We start from the raw sequence: 22,796 nt of genomic DNA on the forward strand, positions 1-22,796 counted from the left end.
TGAGGACCTAATGCTGGGGGTTTAAGTGGAGAGAAAATGTTTTGAGAATGATGAGGGCAATGAATGTACAAATGTGCTTTACACAATTGATGTGTATATGGATTGTGATAAGAGTTGTATGAGCCCCTAATAAAATGATTAAAAAATTTTTTTTTTAACTCTTAATTTTTCATTATTTAAGGAGTGAAAATTTGGAAAATCACATTATCAAAACAAAAGAATTTTATGACAAGATAAGTGATAAGATGATAATTAATAATACAGAAACATGGAATTAAAGCCAGATAGATAATAGATAAAAATCTTGGAATGATATTTAAATGAATGGCTCTTAAATATGGGAGAGTTGCTTTATCCTTTCAGGTTCAGGTGAAAACAGAAGGTTCTGCCTGTAAAAAGTACATAGGTTCATTTACATTTCAATTTGTACAGTGTCTTAGGACGTTGTTGGAACTCGAAAGCCTATAGCATGCATGATCCTCTCTGATTGTGAACATATTATCTAAATCATTAGGTTTCTAAACATATTTGGCTTGTTACCCCCTTCTCAAAAAAAAAAAATTACTTAGCACCACCTGGGCAATTAAAAAATGTTTATTAAGACAACCCATAATCCAGGATAAGGTGTAGATATCTGCTTTTGCAACCCCACCCCCTGTTATTCCAGAGCCCTGAATGGTATTGGGTCCTCACAAGCCTACGAAGAGGCCGAAGTCAGGCCAGCCAAGCTCAGTGGTTCTCAACCTTCCTTTAACACAGTGCCTCATGCGGTGGTGACCCCACCCCACCATAAAATTATTTTCATTGCGACTTCATCACTGTCATTGTGCTACTGTTATGAATCATCATGGTACAGTATCATCCACTTTGAGAAACACCTTAATGGTAATTAAAGTTCTGAGGAGCTAGAGACCAGTCAGCGGTCACTTTCAAACTCTGACAGTGTTCTGTTCTCAAATCCCAATCTTTAGGACAGCCAGGACTGAATTTGTTGTTTTTGTTTTTTAAAACCTCTGGTGTAACAACTGATGAGAAAATGCAATTTTTAATTTTAGCTGTTTAAAATATAGAATAACCTGTTTGAAATTTTCCCTTTGAAAATGCTTTAGCACTCAAAGGTTTTCTGATATAATGCAATACTTAAGGTCCTTAAGATATTTAGCCTTTTTTTAAAATAGCAAAATTTTTAATGAATTTAATGAAACCTAGTTTTATACAGGAACTGACCATTTTGTTTGAGAAGTGGTTTTTGTTTTCTTTTTTTAATACTCACCTATTATACTCTGTACCTTCCCATGAATCTATTGGTAAGTCAACTTTGCTTTATCTCAAAATTGATTTAAAAGTTTAAAAGTGAATTTTCTTTGTCCTGTAAATTGCATTACATGCATTTATTTAACTGTTGGTCATAAAGCTGTACTTTGTTTCTGCTTAATTGGCTCAGTGCCTAAATGGAACACTGAACCAATGATGCAACTTGATAAATTAAAAATTCTTTCCTATTATACGAGTTATGCCAGTCAGACCAGTATCTAATGTACTCTGGAATTCTTAGGATTCATTGATTGAGCAAGGATTTGACTATGTGACCTACCTCTAAATCCTTTGGCCATGCTGAGAGACTGGGATTCCTTAGATTTTTTTCACTTACTTAACTTGATCAAATGAAAGGATTCTTTCTTCACTCTGAATGTTGAAAGTTCCACATCATAAGTAGTAGTAGAATGTAAGGAAGGAAAATTCAAAATTGATTTATATTAAGTTTGTAGTGTAATTTTCTACTGTAGCTAATGTCATGATTTAATTTGAGGGGTTTATCTGTCCTACCTGGATTCTCTGTGTTTCCAGCTCTTATCTGTACCAGTGTACAGTCTAGCTGGATTTGTAAGGTAGAACATTGGGTTCATGATAATGCGGGGGAGGAAGCATTAAAGAACTAGAGGAAAGTTGTATGTTTCATTGGTGCTATACTGTACACTGAATGGCTTGTCTCTTCCTTATGACCCTTCTGTAAGGGAATGTTCAATTATCTATAGATGAGCTTGGGGCCTCCACTCCGTACTCACCTTCATTCACATTGACAGGATTTTTTTTGTTCTGAGTCTTTGATGCCTGATACCTGATCCCATCGATACCTCATGATCACCCAGGTTGGTGTTGAAGCTATACATATTCATGGAAACAGACAGCCTCATCTTTTCCCCATGAAATGGCTGTTGGATTAAAGCTGACCTTTGTGCTCAACACCACCACTGAGATAGTTTATTGTGCCAGCCTGGCCGATAAACACAAGTGGGATTAAATGAAGGGTGGAGAAATAAATGGCTCAGTGAGCCTCACCTTTCTTGTCTCTGCTCTTTGATCAACGGACCAGTGTGCGGCTGCCTTGCTTGTTCTGTGCCTCAATTTATAGGCTACACTACCTATAGGACGCCTAGCCTGTGGACTGTGTCGCTGTAAGTGGAACACCCTTTAAGACCTCTCTGGAGCTGGGGACTGGCAGATGGGACTGGTGGTTAGTTGACAGTTGGTGATCTGCCTTGTGGTTGGCTGCTGTGCTGAGATAGCCTACCTCCCTCTATAAATAGAGGAAGATCTGGCAGCAGACGAGACTTGAAGGACTGCTAGTCTCTCACAATTCTCTCTCTCACGGGAGTGAGTTGCACTGAGCCATTTGTACTGTTTTATAATTTAATTGTTCATTTCTTGTATTATATATCTATCTGTATATAATTTAACAGTTCATTTCTTGCATTATATATCTAATTATCTTTATAAATAAATATATAAAATTATCAGCAATCTGGTTTTATCTCTCTAGAGAACCCTGTCTAACACAACCACCATGGCTCTATTTAAAACTCCTGTTTGATTGTCTAAACTCATATTTGCCTATTGATTTTTACAAACTTGTTAAACCTTATGAATATTAATATTTTACTATTTAGATATGCATCATATGATTTTTCCTGGTTTGTGGAACTTTCAGGTAGATAATTTTTTGCTACATTTATGGATGAGAAGAAATTACTTTGTTAAATCATGTTAAAATGTTAAACCAGTAATCTTGTTTGAGATGTATAAGATATAGTTCCCAGAGCCTTTAAATCATACCCCCAAATTGAGACTTTTACTCTCTTCATCTTTAATCCATTTAATCCATTTCAATCCATCTTTAATCCAACTAAGCACTATGGAAGAATAATCTGCTATCATTATAGAGCCACTGACCAATAGCTTTTTTTTTCTTAATTAAAATAACCTAACTTTGAAGCTATACAACTGAGCACATACACAATGTTGAAAGTTTACCATTGTTAGAAATTCTTTTTTATATGTGCTGTATTTCGAGCTTGCAGTTGCTGTATGAAATATCTTTCTTGATATTCATTTCCTGTTACAGAACTTTTGTTTGTTCAGAGGCATTGGCTAGTCATTCCTATTACATAACAAATGTGGTCATAACAGATTGTTTTAGAATTTTGACCTCCTTTACTGGTAAATCTAACAAATCTAGTGAAACTTTGCTGATCGATTATCTTATTTTGAATATTTTATTTGGAGATTTTTGTTGTTATTGGTTATTTTTTTTTTGAGGGGGGTCATTCGCTTTATATTATTTTCCGTAGGGGGCACTTGAGAACTGATTTTGCAATCAGTTTGTTTCTTCCCTTTTTGTGGGTTTCCTGTGGTCAGAGACTGTTGTTTTTAGCAGGCTGTAAACTACATGAAGCAACTACCGTTCACTTGGTGGATGCTTTATGTTTATTGCCCTTTTTCTCCTTATTCTTTCTTGGGTAGACCAAGTTGTGTATGTGTGTATAGGTTAATTCCTCTGAAAAAGATAATAATTCAGCTGACTTGATATTCTAAACATGACATCGTTTGAAACAGTTGGACTGTCACTTTATATTTGAAAATACTACCTTTAATTTCAGGATAAATGGAATCTAATACACCATTCTCCCATTTAAATATTTTATATTTGATTTCAACTGATATTATACTAGTGAAATACAATGCATTTTCTAGAGTTGGTGTGGAAACACGTTTCAGGATAAACTTTTGTTCATTTACCATCATCTATTATTAGGTTATTACATAACCTGATCGTTTCTCCCTGTTCTCCTTCTTGTTTCTTTTCTATCTTTACTCAGCAGCCAAAGGTAGAACAGATTAGGTCAAGACCCTCTTCCAATTAGAACTCTCCAAGTAGCTCCCCATTTCTCTAGAGGAAAGTCAATGCTCATGTGACCTTTCTGCCTGTAACCCCACTGGTCTCAGCTCTGGGACTCTTGCTACTTTTGTACTGGATACATGGATCTCTAGGCATACTTTACTCTCAGGAGCTTTGCATTGATTTCTTTTCCCCTTTTAATTCTACATGTGTGGCTCACTCCTTAACTCCCTTCAATTCTTTGCTTAAATGTAATACTCTTAATTTTTAAATGTTGTTTCTGTACTCAGTTCTTTGAATTCTCCCCCCCCTCAGACCTGCTCTTTGTCTTTTTAAAAAACAATATTTACCACCTTCTTTTTTTTCCAGAATCAACTCAGCCTTATTGATACATAATACACATAACATGCACTTGAATAGTTCAATCATATCAAGAAAAATAGTACAATCATTATCACAATCAATTTTAGAACATTGTCTTTTTTTTCATGGTTAAATCACCTTTAAAATGAATTGTGTAATCACAATTAGTTCTAGTGCTCACTTCCCCCTACCATATTCATTGTTTACTCACGAAATCCCCTCACCCCTTTATCTTCCACCACCATCCCTACATCCCTCATAAACCCTTGCACCTGTTATTATCTCTAGGCATCCACTCCTGTGCTTTACAAACTAGAAAGCCCAACAGAAACAATACAAAACAAAATAAAGTAGTAAGGATAAAATAATAATAATATAAAGATAAAAATACAAATAATGAGTAAAAAGGAAAAGACCACCATCAATATTTAAAGAGCCAGGGAAGAAAATTTTGTTTTGAAACAAGCAAGAGATACTTGCACCTACAACAAATTTAGGTTAGGTCATTAGGGATGTCATCTGACCAAGTATCAAGTTCGATTCAGCATAATCAAGATTACAATGATCACCATTGTAAGGCTTTTCAAGACCCTTGTCTGTGGCTAGCGGGGATCTGCCAGCAGCTGAATCTGACTAAATACTCTGCAGATGGGTTTTGGGCTCCCACTGTCTCCAATAGCCTTCTACAAATTGGCTGTTCATAATTTTAGCTCTGATACTTTTCCTTTCATCATATTTGGATTTTGTTATTGTCATCTTTGGATCACCCTTGCTGGTGTGCTTCTTCCATGTGGACTAGTTGACTCACTTAGATGGCTACTTGTTTGAATATAAAACCCCAGACGCTATTCTTATTGGTAGCCGGGCACCATCTGCTTTCTTCACCACACTTGGCTGTAGCACTCTTATCTACAGTGCTCACTTCATGAAGTGTGGAGTATCAAGCAGGGCCATGTTATCAGAACCAACTGTTCTTGGATTGGGGCTAGAGTTTAGAATCCCAGAATTCATCTACTTGTCCATGGGATATTCATAACTCAGGTTTACTTTGGCAGTCATATTATGACAAAATCAAAACCCCATAAGACCAACTAAACCAACAGCAACAAGCCAGCAAACAAACATGGAGGGGGAAAAAAAACCCAAACATACTAAAGACAGGAAAACAACAAACCATAAAAACAAAAAAGGACAACATTGTCAATCAATTTTCCTAATGATGCAGCCAACACTTAGGACACTGTCAGTATGAGGAGTCTATGCGAGTACAGTTTCACCTTGAGCCACAACCCATGAGTTGTTGCCCTACATAGTTCCATCTCCCATTCGATTGAGCTCTCTTTACCCTATATATGGGATTGGTGGCAGGGAGGAACTTTCTGGATCAATTCTTCCAAGTGCAGATTCCTGCCCAACAGATCAAAACTTGTGATGTCACTGCAAGGTGGCCATCGAGGTACTAAATATATAGTGATTCTGGGTCCCTTTTCATTGGATACCCACCCAGCAGGGGATTCCCACCAAGGTCCAATGACCACCACTTCCAAAGTCTTGGAGCAGCCACTGTCTGCTTTCTCTACCATCCAAGTACCCCAATTCCCAGTCCAAGGGTGCAGGCAACTTTAAGGCAGGGATCAGTTCATTCTGCCAGGCCTCTCTGTTAAGTCCTTCGGGTGTAGCCCCTGCATTATGCCAAGGTCAACATCCAAGGTCATCACGGTGCTTAGTCCATGGTGTGGTTCACTGAGAGTTGAGTAGAAACATATTCCTAGTTTCTACCCAGGAACATAAAGTCTGGTCCATTTTCCCCCTAGGTTCCCTACAATCTTTGTTTAGCATCCCTTCCTTATATGAGGTTACTTCTTCCCAGTCACCCACCATACTCACCAACAGAACTATGAAAATGTAGATGTTCCCCTCCCCTGATCTTAGCTTGATTTTCTGGCAAGGTTCTCCTTCCATTCCTGTGGGGGATGGGGGGCATTGATTTGCTCCAGCCTTGTCTCAGTGTTGTATAGCCTCAAGTGGATGGTCATTTCCCATTTCCCCCCTCCTGAAGGAGTGATCCCAAACAATATAAGACCTCGTCCTTCAAGTTGGCTCTTGTGAAGTGCACAAAAAGTTAGGCAATGTATGGTTCCTGGCCAGTAGGTAGCCTTCTCTCCTTGTGTTCAGGAATTGGTTCCTAAGATTTGTTTAAATGGTGTTTCTCCTTACAGTAGTGGACTCACACAAAACTTGTTCTTTTGTGATTGACTTCACCCAGCATAACGGTTTCCAGGTCCTTCCATATCATGCAGTGTTTCATGCTTTCATCACTTGTTTTTTAGGCATGCATAGTATTCCATTGTGTGTATGTGCCATAGTTTCTTTATCTATTCTTCCACTGTTGGGTATTTGGACTGCTTCCAGTTTCTTGTTATTGTGAACTGTGCTGCTATGAACATGGGAGAACATACTACTCTTGTTGTCTCTTATTCCATTAGGCTATATGCCTAATAGTGGTATTGCTGGATCATTTGGGATTTCAATTTCCAGTTGCTGTAGTATCGCCATATCATTTTCCACAGTGGCTGTATGTATTTACAAGTCCACCAACAATGTATATGAGTTCCAATATCTCTATATCCTCTTGAAAATTTGATGTTTTCTGGGTTTTTTTAAATTTGGGCTAACATTGTTTACCACCTTCTAAGACTTGAAGAAGCCCTAGTGGTGCTTTGGTTTAGGTGTTGGGCTATTAACTGCAAGGTTGGCAGTTCAAACCCACCAACAGTTCCTCAGGAGAATGTTGAAACTATCTACTACTGTAATAATTTACAACTTCAGAAGCCCTAAGTAGGGTCGCTATGAGTCAAAATAAACTTTATGGTAGGAGCATTAGGTTTTTTGTTGTTGCTTATTTGTCTATTTGTTTTTAAAGACCTGGAAGAGCCTAGTGTTGAAGTAGTTAAACCTTCGGCAGCTAGACAGAAGGTTCAAATCTACCAGTAGCTCCAAGGGAGAGATGATATGGCAGTTTACTCCTGTAATGACTACGACCTTGAAAAGGGAAAAAAAAATTACACCCTTGTAAACCCCATTGGGCAATTCTCTGTCATCTAGGGTCACTATGAGTTGGAATCAACTCAGCAACAATGGGTTTGACTTTTTGTTTGAGACCTGGAAATCTGCTTACATAAAAATTTCAGTCTAGGAAACTAGTGGGCAATTCTACACTGTCTTGTGGGATTGCTATGAGGTAAGACACAACAAAACATTATAGAACTAGTAGTCTGTGGTAAATGTTTCACAACAGCTTGTTTGCATTGGGGTTCTAATATTTGTTTGCATAATAAATAAGACATAAATGTAGATGGAAAGATGTGTGCCAAAAATCCACTCTTTTGCCAGTGATGTAAATGACTTTACTAAATTGGATAATAAACTAAAAACTCACTGCCATCAAGTTGATTCCCACTCATAGCAGCCCCGTAGGATAGAATAGAACTGCCTTTTTGCATTTCCAAGGTTATAAATTTTTATGGGAGTAGAAAGTCCTGTGTTTTTCCCATGGAGCCAAATGGTGATCTGAACTGCTTACTTTGCAGTTAGCCCAATGCAACCCACTATATACCACCATGGCTCCTAATTGAATAATAGTACACCACCATGGCTGATTTCAAGTGTCCAGTGTTGGGAAGAGATGAACAGTAGCCCAGGGATGTATACGAGCGCATATACATGGGGTGTGCGCACGGTACACATCATTAGTCATAAAAAAGGCAAGATCATAGACATTAGTAAAATGTAATTAGGAAGTGATGGATTTTGAGTATTTGTTACTTTTGAATTAGAATAATTATAAATTTACATAGTCTAATATTTAATAAAAGACTATTTAATATTAAGCTTGCAAAATTGTTGAAAATTTTAACACTTGGTTCTTGTAAACCAGTATGAATAGGCTTAGCACACTATAAAGAGTTTACTTCTTTATTTTCTATCTCCTTCATAGAAGTGTAGGGGTTTTGTCTATATTGCTTTTGTTGTACCATGTGCTATTGTTAGATGCCATAAAGTCAATTCCTACTCAAAGTGACTCAGTACAACAGAACTAAATACTTCCAAGTCCCACGTGATCCTCACAATTATTATGCTTGAGCCCATTGTTGCAGCCACTATGTCAATCCATCTTGTCAAAGGGTTTCCTCTTTTTATGCTGACTTTACCAAGCATGATGTTATTTCCATGGACTGGTCTTTCCTACTTAAATGTCCAAAGTATGGGAGATGAAGTCTTGCCATCTGTGTTAGTCTGGGTTGACTAGAGAAACAAATCCAGAGATGCTTATATGTGTGTAAGAGAGAGTTTTATATACAAGAGTAATTGTATATTATGAAAATTTCCCGCCCCAGTCCGGATTAAGTCCATAAGTTCGATATTAGCCTATACATCTGATCTTAGCCCATATGTCCAATACTAGTCCATATATTCTGCTACAGACTCACACAGCACTTGCAATGATGCCGAAAGCAGGAACATCACAGGCTAGTGGATGAAAAGTCTTGTGGAAGCATCTCAGCGCTGGTGCATCTCTGCATGTGGCTCCTTTAGCTCCAGGGCTTGGACTTCCATCAGCATAGCTTCATGTGACTTGCCAACAGAATGTGTAGCAGAGAGATAGTGTATGTCCCACCTCCAGGGAGGAAGACAGGAATTCCCAGAATCCTCAGGAGAAGGCCATGTCTATTCAGAGGCAAGATTGGGTATGACCTGATTGACAACCTAAACGCTATCCCTTTGCTCAAGTTGACAGGAGATTATGTAACTGCTACACCAACCTTACTTCTAAGAAGCATTCTAGCTATACTTCTTCCAAGACAGATTTGTTTTTCTCGCAATCCGTGGTGGTGGTGGTTGTTTTTCATGTTATTTTCAGTATTCTTCATCAGCACCATAATTCAGATACATCCATTTTTCTTCTGTCTTACTTATTAGTGTCCAACTCTCACATGCATACAAAGCAATTCAGAATACCATGGCTTTGGTCGGGCTCACTTTAGTCCTCAAAGTGACATCCTTGCTCTTCAATACTTTAAAAAGGTCTTTTGCAGTAGATTTGCCCATTGCAAGATGTCATTTGATTTCTTGACTGCTTCATCCACAAGCATTGATTGTGGCTCCAAAGAAGAAGAAATCTTTGAAAACTTTGATCTTTTCTCCATTTTTCATAATGCTACTATTGGTCCACCTGTGAGGATTTTAGGGTTTTTTTTTTTACATTAAATTATAATACATACTGAAGGATACTGACCTTAATTTTCATAAGCAAGTGCTTCATGTCCTCCTCCCTTTCAGCAATCAAGGTTGTGCCATCTGCATTTCACAGGTTGTTAAAAAGCCTGCCTCAAATCTTAATGCTGTATTCTTCTTCATTTAGTCTAGATTCTTGGATTAATTTCTGAGCCTGCAGATAGAATAAATATGCTGAAATTATATGTTCCTGATATACATCTTTCCTAATTTTAAGCCACACAATATTCTTTTTCTCTTAAAACCACAGCCTCTTAGTCCATGTGTAGGTTCCACATGAGCACTGTGAAGTGTTTTAGAATTTTCATTTTTCTTGATGCTATCCATATTTTCAGTAGCTTCCTATGCATATGAAAGTTGGACATTGAATAAGACCAAAGAGAAACTAACACATTTTGAAGTATGATGTTGGATAAGAATATTGAAAATACCATCGATACCCTGGACTGCCAAAAGAATAAACGTCTGTCGTGAAAGAAGTACAGCCAGAATGCTCCATAGAGATAAGGATAGCAAGATTTTGGAATAGGCATCTATCTATCTATCTATCTATATCTATATCTATATATATCTTCCAGTCAGTTGGCCAAGTAACTGTCTTCCAAATTTCTTGGCATAGATGAGTGAGTGCTCCCAGTGCTTCAACAGCTTGTTGGAACATTTCAGTTGATACTGTATCAATTCCTGGAGCCTTGTTTCTTGCTAATGTTTTCGATGCAGCTCAGACTTCCTTCAGTACCACTAGATCTTCATCAGCAAGGGATTCAAGTTCTCCTCACTTTCAGCAAGCAAGGTTGTGCCATCTTCATATCACCATTTGCTAATAAACCTTCCTCCAATCCTGATGTCACATTCTTCTTCATATAATCCAGGTTCTCTTAATTATTTTCTCGGCATACAGATTTTCAAGGAAATGTAAATCTTCTCTATATAAAAAAGTTTTGATTGTAAGAATAGCATAAGAATCTTGTTTCTCTGAATGCTAGATCTGGAAATTGTAAATAAAAGCTCGTTGTTCTGAAACGGAGAGTTTTTTTTTAGTTACCTCGCTGCAAGAAAGTAGTACATGAGGGGTTTGCTTCTCTAATCTTCTTCACTTAACTCCAGATGCCATATAATCTCAGTTTTAAAAAGTATGGTTGCAGAAAGAGAGACAAATATTCTAAAATGGCAATGAAAGTCACTTCTGGTTAGTAGTTTTACAGGTAATTTTTATTTCATTCCATGGAGTTTTAGGTTTGTGTTTTCTTGAAATATTTCCCATATTCTTTAAAATTCATAGACTAAGGAGTGATGTTTGGGTAATGCCTTCAATAGATGCGATGAAGATGAGGCCTTCAAAGGAGTCAGAAGAAAACTGGTGAATTTTTGTGTCTTTTCGCTGTAATTTTTTTAAAAAATAATCATTTTATTAGGGGCTCATACAACAACACATCACAATCTGTACATCACTGTAATTTTTGTGTCTTTTCTCCTTACTCATAAATGACTCTTGGCCCTTGGGGCTCCTCCATGGAAATTCTAGGACTATTCAAACAGTATAGTGCAGAAATGTGGATGGCAAAACATTTTGAATACTGCAAGTGAAAAGATTTAGAACCTAAAGTTGATTTACATTTTCAGTCTGTTCTGTTATTGTCAACAGAGAGTACAACAGTAAGTAACTGTCAGGGAGTAAATGAACTTACTGCTACTGAAGATACTTAGGCAGAAATTTGAGTGAACTTATCAAAGCAGATCCTTTGCCAATAGGAGGTTGAACTATTTCATCTGTGGTCTCTTACGACCCTGTTGATGTTGGTCTTAAATGTCTATAACTTTTTTCTGCATAGTAAATAGTTTCCACTATGATGGAAGCCTATCATATAGATCTTTATTTTCTAATTTATCATTTTCCCTGTATGATACGCACTGTATTCAGTAGCGGTAAGTTAGGACTAGGTGATACTATTTAAATAAGACACAGCCTACCTACCATTAAGGGAATAGACCAGTGGTTCTCAACCTGCCTAATGCCGCGACCCTTTAATGCAGTTCCTCATGTTGTGGTGACCCCCTCCCCCCAACCATAAAATTATTTTCGTTGCTACTTCATCACTAATTTTGCTTCTGTTACAAATCAGGCGACCCCTGTGAAAGGGTTGACCCCAAAGGGATCACGACCCACAGGTTGAGAACAGCTGAAATAGGCTTGTTAAAGATTTATGGGTGTAATGTTAGACGTAAACAGCAGAAGGTGTCCGTGGGAATCACATGACTAGAAAACGGCATTTCAGAACAAAAATACTCCCGAATTAAGTCTTTAATAGAGTCTACTGCCTTAACAAGAGGCTGATTGAGAAAGGGGTTTTTTTGTTTGTATTTCTTTCTAGGCAGAGCAGGTGGAATGTACAGAGGCTCTGAAAACATATCTTACTTGGAGAACTGTAAATATGTAGTCTTTGATGGGAAATTAGTATGTAAATGGGCTACTGGTGAGAGAAGCTGCATGAAAATGGACGATGTTTGCCATGTTAATCATGAAGGTGATGTAAAGTCAATGAAGGTTTTAAGCAGAATGGTTGCATTGTCAGATTTGTGATTTTGAAGGTCCACTGTGGTAGGAGTCAAGTGAACAGACTAGAATGGAGACCAAGTAATAGACTTTATGGTAATTTAAGCAAAACTGTCTAAGGATAATGAGACTGGTATAATGCAATTGGGAACTGAATTCAAAAGTAAGAGATAAAACAAAAAAGTAGGAGATAAAAATCCAGTAAAGTTACTGGCCACAAGAAAGAGTAACTGTGAGAATGACATCAATTGGGTAGGTTGGGTAGTCATCTTTGCTAAGTGAAAGATACTGGAAAATGAAAAATCAAATAGGCTTTTTGCTTCCTGGTCTTAGGGTGCCAATTTGAACAAGGATATTTATTGTCGTGGTCTGTAACAGAAATATCACAACCAGATGGCTTTAACAAACAGTTCAAGAAACTAGCAGTTTGAATCCAGGGCACTGGCTTCTCTGTCAGATCTGGAAGAAGGTTCTTGTCTTTTTTGAATGTCTACTTCTGGGCCATCTTCATGTGGTATGGCATCTTTTTTCTTTCAACTCTGCTTCTCTGACTTGGATGTTTAATCTCTTTTATAGCTCAAAAGTCATTGATTTTAAAATGCACCCTACACTCATCTGACCTCATTAACATAACAAAGACACCCTATTCCCAAATGGCATTATAACCACAAGCAGCTCAGAGCTCACTGACATCAAGTCCATGCCAATTTAGAGCCACTATAGGATAGAACTGCCCTGTGATTTTCATAGACTGTAGCTCTTTACAGGAGTAGAAAGCCCCATCTTTCTCCTGAGGAGTGGCTGGTGACTTCGAACTGCTAACCTTGCAATTTAGCAACCAAGCTCATAACCACTACTTTCCAACCACAGGCATAGAGGTTAGGAATTATAAAACATATTTGGGAGGGCCAGAAACAGTTCAGTCCATAACAGATACAGAAGCTTTTATTCTCTTATATTTGCATTCATGTTTTGTTTTGTTTATGTGATGTGGAAGGTAATGTGATAATACAGTTGTATTATCAAAGAAGATTTATGGAAGTCTTAGATTAAAATAAACTCTCATTTAGGGTTTAGTCAGGGGTTTATTCTTTCACCATACTTATTCAATCTGAGCAGATTAAATGCAGAGCAAATAATCAGAGAAGCTGGATTACATGAAGAAGAATGCAGCATCAGTATTGAGGAAGGCGTATTAGCAACCTTTGATATACAGATGACACAATTTTGCTTGCTGAAAATGAGAAAGATTTGAAGCACATGTTTTTGAAGATCATGGATTGCAATCTTCAATATGAATTACAGTGCAATGTGAAGAAATCTAAAATTCTCACGACTGGACCAATAGGTAAGATGATAAATGGAGAAGAGATTGAATATGTCAAAGATTTTGTCTCCCTTTGATCCATAATCAATGCTCATTGAAACAGCAGTCAAGAGATCAAATAACACATTGTATTGGGTAAATCTGCACAAGACCTCCTTCAAGTGTTGAAAAGCAAGGATGTTACTTTGGAGACTAAGGTATGGCTGACCCAAGCCTTGGTATTCTCAATCACCTCATATGCATGTGAAAAGTGGACATTGAATAAAGAAGCCAAAGAAGAATCAATGCATAGAAGAAGATTAAATGTACCATGGACTACCAAAAGAAAAAACAAATCTGTTTTGGAAGAAGTATAGCCAGAATACTCCTTAGAGGTAAGGATGGCAAGACTTCATTTCATGCAGTTTTGGACATGTTATCATGAGGGACCAGTCCCTGGAAAAAGACACCCAGCATGCTTGGTAAAACCCTCGACAAGTACAAGACCCTGCACAAGATAGATTTCCACAGTGGTTGCAACAATGGGCTCAAACATAGGAACACTTGTGAGGATGGTCCAGAACTGGATTGTGTGATTCTATTGTACCAAAGGTCACTGTGAGTAAGAGCCCACTCAATGGCAGCAACCTGGCAGCAACAGGAGGCATGAATGATCTGCATGGAGCTGGAGGAATATACTACCGTCTTTGTGCAATCCTTTGATTTAATATCTACTTCATAACTCTCTGAATTAAGCTTGAATTGAGAAATAATAAATTCATTTTAGAGAATCCAGACATTTTTACACTGCCATTCCTCTGTCAGAAATTAAACATGAAAAAAAAGCTGTGTGGTAAGATTGGCTTGTCTGTGTAAATTAACTAATTTGATAATAGTTATGGCATTATGCATTTTAAAATACAAAGTGCTTTCCCTCAGAGTGCACACTTTGATTTTCAAGTCTTTCACTGGTGTCATGTAGGAAATAATGTCCCATCCCTTGCTATTTAACACTCTGGCAGAATGTTTCCTTTTATAGCGTTGTCACATCATTTTCTCCAGTTAAGATCTCTTTTAGGATGGTTGAGGTGTTTAAATCTTTCAGGGAAAGAATGAAAGATGAGCCATGCTCCTTTACATAGAACTGGCTGTGTTGGTTTCAGATTTTGAGATTTTACTATTTAAAGGGTACTTATTCCGGTATGTTTTGCCACTGGTTCTTGAATGTTTTGTTGTTTCTTTATTAGGTCTTACTTTCTTATAGCTTTGTATTCTACTGCACATTTGAATGCACTAGAAAATGCCTCTTCCAGTAGCAAAACAAAGAACTGGCTATAGTGTAGCATTTCTCTTTACAGATGAGTTTACACTTTGATGAATTTACACTTTGACATTGAAAATTATTAGACTAAGATAATTATAAATATGTAAGTACATTCTCCTGTTCTACTTCAAGCAAGAAATTTCTTCTTTGCACTAATTTAATCTTAATGGAACTTTAAAAATTTTAAGTATGATTAAATGAAATTTTCTAAAGAAAATGAAAACAAGTCCACAAGAGCCCCAATATGATCTTGAGTATATCCCACTTGAATTTCAACGTGTTGGACATGTCGTCAGGAGAGACCAGTCCCTGGAAAAAGGACATCACTCTTGATAAAAGTAGAGGAGCAACAAAAAAGAAGGCCCTTGACAAGATGGATTGGCACAGTGGGCTCAAAAGGAAGAACCATTGTGAGGATGGCGCAGGACCTGGCGGGGTTTCATTCTATCGTAATTAAGGGCCCTATGAGTCAGAATTGACTCAATGGCACCTAACAACAACAACAAAGGAAACTTTATTCTTCTTTGTAGAACATTGAATAAAAAGGTGTAGTACATCCTTACTGTAAATCTTTAAAAAATAAAATCTTCAGATCTTGGTATTTCAGAATGATTTTCTTCCTGTTTAGTATAAAAGTTTTGGAATGCTTTCAAAAGATGCTAGCAGTCTATAATTTGGTCTATGTGTACATATTTCCCTTTTGAGGAGTTGGAAAGGTTTTGAGATATAGATTAGTGTGAATTTTCTTTGTATTACTACAAATAATTACTATTAAAATGCTTGAATATTCTTAGAACCCAAAAACAAAAGAAAACTTAGTTATGATTCATACTGACTCTATAGGGCAGAGAAGAACTCCATAGATTACCAAGGTCGTAAATCTTGACAGGTACAGAAAACTTCATTTTTCTTCCTTGGTGTACAATTGGTACATTTGAACTGCGTACCATGTGGTTAGCAGCAGCCTAACACTTAAGCCACTATACCACTAGAGCTCTTCATTGTTAGAATAACATGTCCTATCATCCAGCTAGAGGCTATTGTTGTCTTCAAGGACTAGGGTTATAATTGTCTTCTCAAAAACTCAGTTGTTTACTTTAACTTAGTGTTATTCTAAGTGATGTGGTTAGCAGCAGCCTAACATGTAAGCCACTCACTACTAGAGCTCTTCACTATTAGAATACCATGCCCTATCATCTAGCTAGAGGTATTGTTGTCTTCAAGGACTAGTGTTATAATTGTCTTCTCAAAAACTCAATTATTTACTTTAACTTAGTGTTATTCTAAGTGAAAGTGTACTAATTTGTTACTTTCCCCTAAACCAAAAACTTAACTTTTTATTAATATAGTAATCCGAAGTTGTTATGTGAGAAAGTAAGAAGCTTTCTTTCATTTTTCTTTTTTCTGTTTGCAGGTTGTAATAATTAAAATGAATAAGCTACGGCAAAGTTTTAGAAGAAAGAAAGATGTTTATGTTCCAGAAGCCAGTCGCCCACATCAGTGGCAGACAGATGAAGAAGGAGTTCGTACTGGAAAATGTAGCTTCCCAGTTAAGGTAAAAGCTGTTATTTCTGTGAATACTTAAGTGGAAGACTGACAGTAGTAATATGTGAAATCCTACTAGTTAAGCCAGTTTAAAGAGAACCCTACAAAAACTGCCCTCTCATATTCTGCTTCAGTGATAGAAATGAATTAAAAGAAAACTAGATTATAATTTGTTACCTTGTTTATGTTCAAATAATAATTTCTAGCATATATTCAGGGATCAGTACAACTAAGATCATTGAGGATGAGAATTGTTGTATACTGAGTCATTTCTAGCTCATGGCAACCCCATGTGACAGAGTACAACTGTCCCGTAGGGTTTTCTTGACTATCATAGGTAAAGCAGAAGATCAGCAGATCTTTCTCCCACAGAACTGCTGGATGGGTTCAAACCACCAACTTTTTGGTTAGCAGCCAGAGGCAACCTAACTGTTGTTTCACCAGGCCACCCTGGTGAATACTAATCCAGAAATACTTAACAATCCTGAGTTAATCATTATTTTCAGTGGAATATACTTCCTAATTGACAGAGCAAGAGAGTGGGAGTCTACTTTTAAATCTTAGAATTCTTAATCATGAAGAAATCTGATGCCTTCATTTGTCAAACCAGGAAATAGAAACTCCAAGAGGGTAAGAAACATAATGAAGATCTAGACCAGAGAATGATGCCGCCACAGGTGCTTTTTCTTAGAACTATTTGAGTCTCAAAAAGAAGGTCCTTTAGTAGAAAGAAAATGTTTTGAGAAGGATGATGACAAGTGTACAGATGTGCTTGACACAAAGGATGAATGTATGGATTGTGATAAGAGTTGTACGAGCCCCTGATAGGGATTTTTTAACATGAGGGTCCCTTTGAGTGGGTGACAGGAGGTAGAGGATGGGGACACTTCAACAGAAATTTATTCTTTCACAGTTTTGGAGGTTATAAGTTTAAAAGCAAAGTGTTGGCAGGCCTACATTCTTTTTTTTTTTTAGGCCTACATTTTTACTGAAAGCTTTAGAAAAGAATCTTTTCTTGCCCCTTCCAGGCTTCTGGTGGTTGTTGGCATTTGTTGACTTGTGGCCACATTACTCTATAAATAGGAAGAATAATTTTTTTTAATGATGTGGAAGAAATGTTATACTGTTAGTGAAGGGGAAAAAAAGCAAATTATCATTATGTAAACACAGTATGAGATACATTAAGTGTGGGGAGAAAAAGTATAGAAGGAACTAGTTCAAAACATTAGTATCAAGTTTCAGAAATGAAAAGGTCTTCCATATGAAATGAAAAGGGATACATAGTATATACAGGTTAAGTCATGTATTAAAATATGTACATAATTTAAGTATGTATGGTTTTTGTATGTCAGTTATACATCAGGGAAATTATTAAAAATAAATTTATCTCAGGAAGGAGAAACAATATCAAATGGAATGCAAGGGTGAGGACTTAGTATATGTGTATCTTGGCTTGTTTACTTTTTACAGTATTATTGAGGTATAATTTATTACCTACCATGAAGTTCACCCATTTAAAGTGTATGATTCAAGGATTGCTTGGTTTTATGTTGTATTTTGTAAGACCAGAAAGACTTGAGTATTTAAATGTCTTTTTATAAAGGAGCTTGTAGATGGTGGGTTAATTTTATCCTAGAGAAAGGATGCTACTTCTATATTAATAGGAGTAAAGGGGGGAAATAATGCAAAGCAGATTCACCTAAGTGTGTACAATTGGCTATTTAAAGTTAATGGAGTTCTGTCCTAAAGACTTTGTTTTTTTCCCCAAGGAAATTAGAAGGTAAGGAGTCTGAGAAAGGGAGGGAGTTGTGGGACTGGATTTTGAGGATAATAGATTAACCATAGGAGAGATGCTTACAGAAATGTAATTACTGATTACTAATTAAGTGAAATGGCAGCAGGTTTCATTCCTGATGTGGATGTGTAAAGATACTTTTGCCTATGTAAATATAATAATTTCCTATCAATAAAGTAAAACTTGTAACTTGACTAGTATAACAAAGGAGAAATTTTTTTTGTTAAAAATGAAATATCACCTATACACGTTGTTGTTAGGTGCCATCTAGTCTGTTCTGACTCATAGTAACCCTGTATACAAGAGAAAGAAACACTGCTTGGCCCTGCACTGTGCCATCCTCACAATTATTCTTATGTTTGTGCCCATTTTTGCCACCACTGTGTCAATCCATGTAGTCAAGAGCCTTTTGCTGTCCCTCTACTTTACCAAGCATGATGTCCTTCTCCAGCGATTGGTCTCTACTGATAACATGTCCAAAGTATGTGAGACTTCCCATCCTAGCTTCTAAGGAGCATTCTGTTTGTACTTCTAAGACAGATTTGTTTGTTCTTTTAGCAGTCCATGGTACTTTCAGTACTCTTCTCTAGCACCATAATTCAAATGCACCAATTGTTCTTTAGTCTTCTTTATTCAGTGTCCAACTTTCATATGCATATGAGGCAGTTGAAAATACCGTGGCTTGGACCCTGGAGCACCTTAGTCCTCAGTAACATCCTTGCTTTTCAACACTTTAAGGAGGTCTTATGCAGCAGATTTACCCAATGTAGTGCGTTTTTTAATCTCTTGACTGCTGCTTACATGATAATCTAAAAAAATGTGAGGTCACTCACACGCTTATATTATCAGTGAATCTGCCAAAATATTTCCATGCCACCCCTCAAAATTAAGTTATATTTTTATATATATATGTATATATATGTATATATGTATGTATATGAAGTGAAATGTAGAACTCTTAAGAATTCAACCTAGTTCAGACAGGCTATTTATCCTAGACATTTGTAAAATATCTAAATTAGTGAAAGGCACGGGTTTCATCCTTTTTAAATTAGACAAGCACATAGTTTACTGTACAAGGAATGACAAATTACTGCAGGGCCAGCCCCAAGTCCAACCCTGCCCCCTACCCCTAGAAGAATTCACTTCAGAGGACAGCACTGAAGCTATAGCTCAGGGAGAGGGGCATGTCTGATCAGAGCACACAGGAGCAAACAAAGAGGGAAGGAGTGATAGTGGAACACATCCTGGCCCACCAAGCCCTGAGGACAATATTCCTGCTCAGAGGAGCCAGTGCACAGAGAGGACCATAGGGCCAGCCCCACCACGAGACACGATGTCCCTTACTGACCCTAGTGCTACAAGGGACAATGCTGGAGATACAGTGCGGGAACTGTGCCCAATCTGACCCCACCACACTGGGGCGAGTGCTAAGGGCGTGCAACAGAGCAACAAGGTGAGCAAAGCAATGAAGTCCCCGGGAAATACCAAAAATAAACTTTGGGGCCAGGGCATGGCACCCCATCAGACTGGACTGGAAAATACTCCTAAAGGTCAATAAACAGACTTGGAACTACTTATAGACTTTTCTTTTTGTCATTGGGTTTTTGTTGTTGTTTTACTTTTTTTGTTGTTTTGTTTTGCTCTGTCTTGTTTTTGTGCTTATTATTGTCTCTGCCTGTCTATCTAGATAAGATAGGCAGGATAAACAATTCAGAGGAGAAAATAATGGGACCAACAGTTCTGGGGGACACAGGAAAGGGGGAGGCAGGGTGGGGAAAGGAAGTGGGTGTTAACAAATCCAGGGTCAAGGGAACAACAAGTGATCTAAAATTGATGGCAAGGAGGGCATAGGATGCCTGGTAGGTCTTGATCATGGGCAATGTAACCGAGAGGAATTACTGAAACCCGAATGAAGGCCAAACATGATAGTGGGATGAGGAAAGTAAAAGGAAATAGAGGAAGGAACTAAGGGAGAAATGGGCATTTATAGAGGTCTAAATACAGGCAGGTACATGTGTAAATATATTTATAACAATAGGGAAATAGATTTTTGTACATATACTTATATGTATTAAGGTAGCAGACAGACATTGGGCCTCTACTTCAGTACTCCCTCAATGCAAGAACACTTTGTTCTAAGAACCTGGCATTTGTGATGCTCAGCTTCCCGATATGTCGTTGAAGACAAAATGGGTGTATAAGCAAATGTGGTGAAGAAAGCTGATGGTACCCAGCTATCAAAAGATATAGCATCTGGGGTCTTAAAGGCTTGAAGAGAAACAAGCAGCCATCTAGCTGAAAAGCAACAAAGTTCACATAAAAGAAGCACACCAGCCTGTGTGATCATGAGGTGTCGATGGGATCAGGTATCAGATATCAAAGACCCAGAACAAAAAATTATATCAATATGAATGAGGGGGAGTGTGAAGTGGAGACTCAAAACCCATCTGTAAACAATTGGACATCCCTTTATAGAAGGGTCACAAGGAAGAGACAGGTCAGTCAAGGTGCAGGATAGCACCGAGGAAACATAGAGCTTTCCTGTAGTTCTTTAATGCTTCCTCTCCCCTTGACTATCATGACCTGAGTTCTGCCTTTCAAATCCAGCTAGACCAGAGCATGTCATGTACACTGGTATAGGTAAGAGCTCTCGACACATGGAATCCAAGAGAGATAAACCCATCAAGAACAGTAATGAGAATAGTGATACCAGGAGGGTAGTGGGGAGAAAGAGGGAACTGATCCCAATGATAGATCTGTAACCCCCTGAAGGGGATGAACAACAGAAATGTGGGTGAAGGGAGAAAGCAGACAGTATAAGATATTAAAACAATAATTTATAATTCATCAAAGGATCACGAGGGTGGGAGGGAGGGAGAAAAAGAGCTGATATCAAGGGCTCAAGTAGAAAGAAAATCTTTTGAAAATGATGCTGGCAACGTATGTACAAATGTGCTTGACACAATGGATGTGTAGATTGTCGTAAGAGCCCCCAATAAAATGGTTTGTCTTAAAAAAGAAAAAGTTAAAAGTACGAGTGGCTACATAAAAGGGAAAAAAAAAAACATTCTTTTTTGACTTGAATTCAACCAAACACTAATTTAAATGTAATCATGAACTTTGGTGCTCAAAAATACATTTTTCTAGAATTTGAGTTTATTTGCTTATCAGTACATTGACAGGTTCAGGTCATATTCAGAAGAGGACAGGGAATAGGGATACCGTTACTGATGTTAGATAGATCTTAGCTAAAAACAGAGAATAGGTGTTTACTTGTGTTTTATTGACTATGTGAAACATTCAACTGTGTAGACCATAACAAACTATGGATATCCGTGTGCCATGTGTGTTTAAGAAAGGGAGAGGAAGGAAATCTTGCCAAGGGACTATCCAAAATACTTGATGGTAGTATTAGTTACTGTTAGTCATCCTGTATGACAGAATTATTAGACCTGCCTCTTTGGGTTTCTGAGGCTGCAAATCTTTATGGGAGTAGAAGACTTCATCTTTCTACTGTGGAATGGATGGTGGATTCAAACTGCCGAGTTTAGAGTTAGCCATTTTAATGTGTTAGCCCAGTATACCACCACAGCTCCTCAAGGGACTATGTTTTTGTTAGGCACCATGAAGTCGTCTACAACCCATGGTGACCCGATGCACAACAAAACAAAACAAAAGACTACAGGGTCCTGGCCATCCTTGCCATTGTTCCTGTGCCTGAGCTCATTGATGTAGCCACTGTGTCAGTCCATCTCATTGAGGGCCTCCTCTCTCTCTCTGCCTTTCCACGTTACCAAACATGATGTCTTTCTCCAGGGACTGGTCTCTCCTGACAATAGGTCCAAAGTATGTAAGACGAAGTCTTGCCATCCTTGCCTCTAAGGAGCACTTTGGCCTTAACTTCTTTATAAATGGTCAAGTACTTTTCAACATTTTAGCAGCTTACAAATATTTAGAAGATGACATAGAGCTTGAAGAAAAAAAGTTAACCGTTTAGATGACCAGATCAGATTTTTTTTTAAATCTATTCCTTCTTGTTAGTTGTCTTCGAGTGGATTCCAACACATGATTTTCTTAGTAAAACTAAGGATTTTAAACTATGTGTTATTTTTGAAGCAGATCACAAGGTCTGTCCTTTGAGTTGCTCTGGGTGACTTAAAGAGATCAGCTTTCTGATTCCAACTCATAACAATTTTGTAGACTAAATAGAACTGCTTCATGAAGTTTCTGAAACTAAATATTTCTGAGAGCATATAGCTTCATTTTTCTCTCAAGTGGGTTTGAACAGACAGTTGTGGTGTTAGCAGCCCAGCACTTAACCCACTGCACCACTAGGGCTCATCTGTTAGCAATACTTGTTATACACACACACACACACACACACGAGCTTTCAAAAAGTTTGTGGTAAAATTCCATATTTTCTTTTAATTCCAT

General features: G+C 37.6%; 1 protein-coding gene across 6 annotated transcripts in view; it reads left to right on the forward strand.

Annotated features, from left to right (window-relative positions):
* The window catches only part of NUMB (NUMB endocytic adaptor protein), a 159,466-nt gene that overhangs the window by 91,185 nt on the left and 45,485 nt on the right, over nt 1-22,796 (forward strand). For all 6 annotated transcript variants that reach the window (XM_045287790.1, XM_045287789.1, XM_045287793.1 and 3 more), the window contains one exon: nt 16,434-16,574. In XM_045287790.1, coding sequence (XP_045143725.1) covers nt 16,449-16,574 — 126 coding nt within the window. In that variant the 5' untranslated portion in view covers nt 16,434-16,448. The remainder of the gene's footprint in view (nt 1-16,433; nt 16,575-22,796) is intronic.

This window comes from Echinops telfairi, unplaced genomic scaffold (assembly GCF_000313985.2).
Source record: "Echinops telfairi isolate 266 unplaced genomic scaffold, ASM31398v2 ScPeMD7_18;HRSCAF=68, whole genome shotgun sequence".
NCBI classification, from domain to species: Eukaryota; Metazoa; Chordata; class Mammalia; order Afrosoricida; family Tenrecidae; genus Echinops; species Echinops telfairi.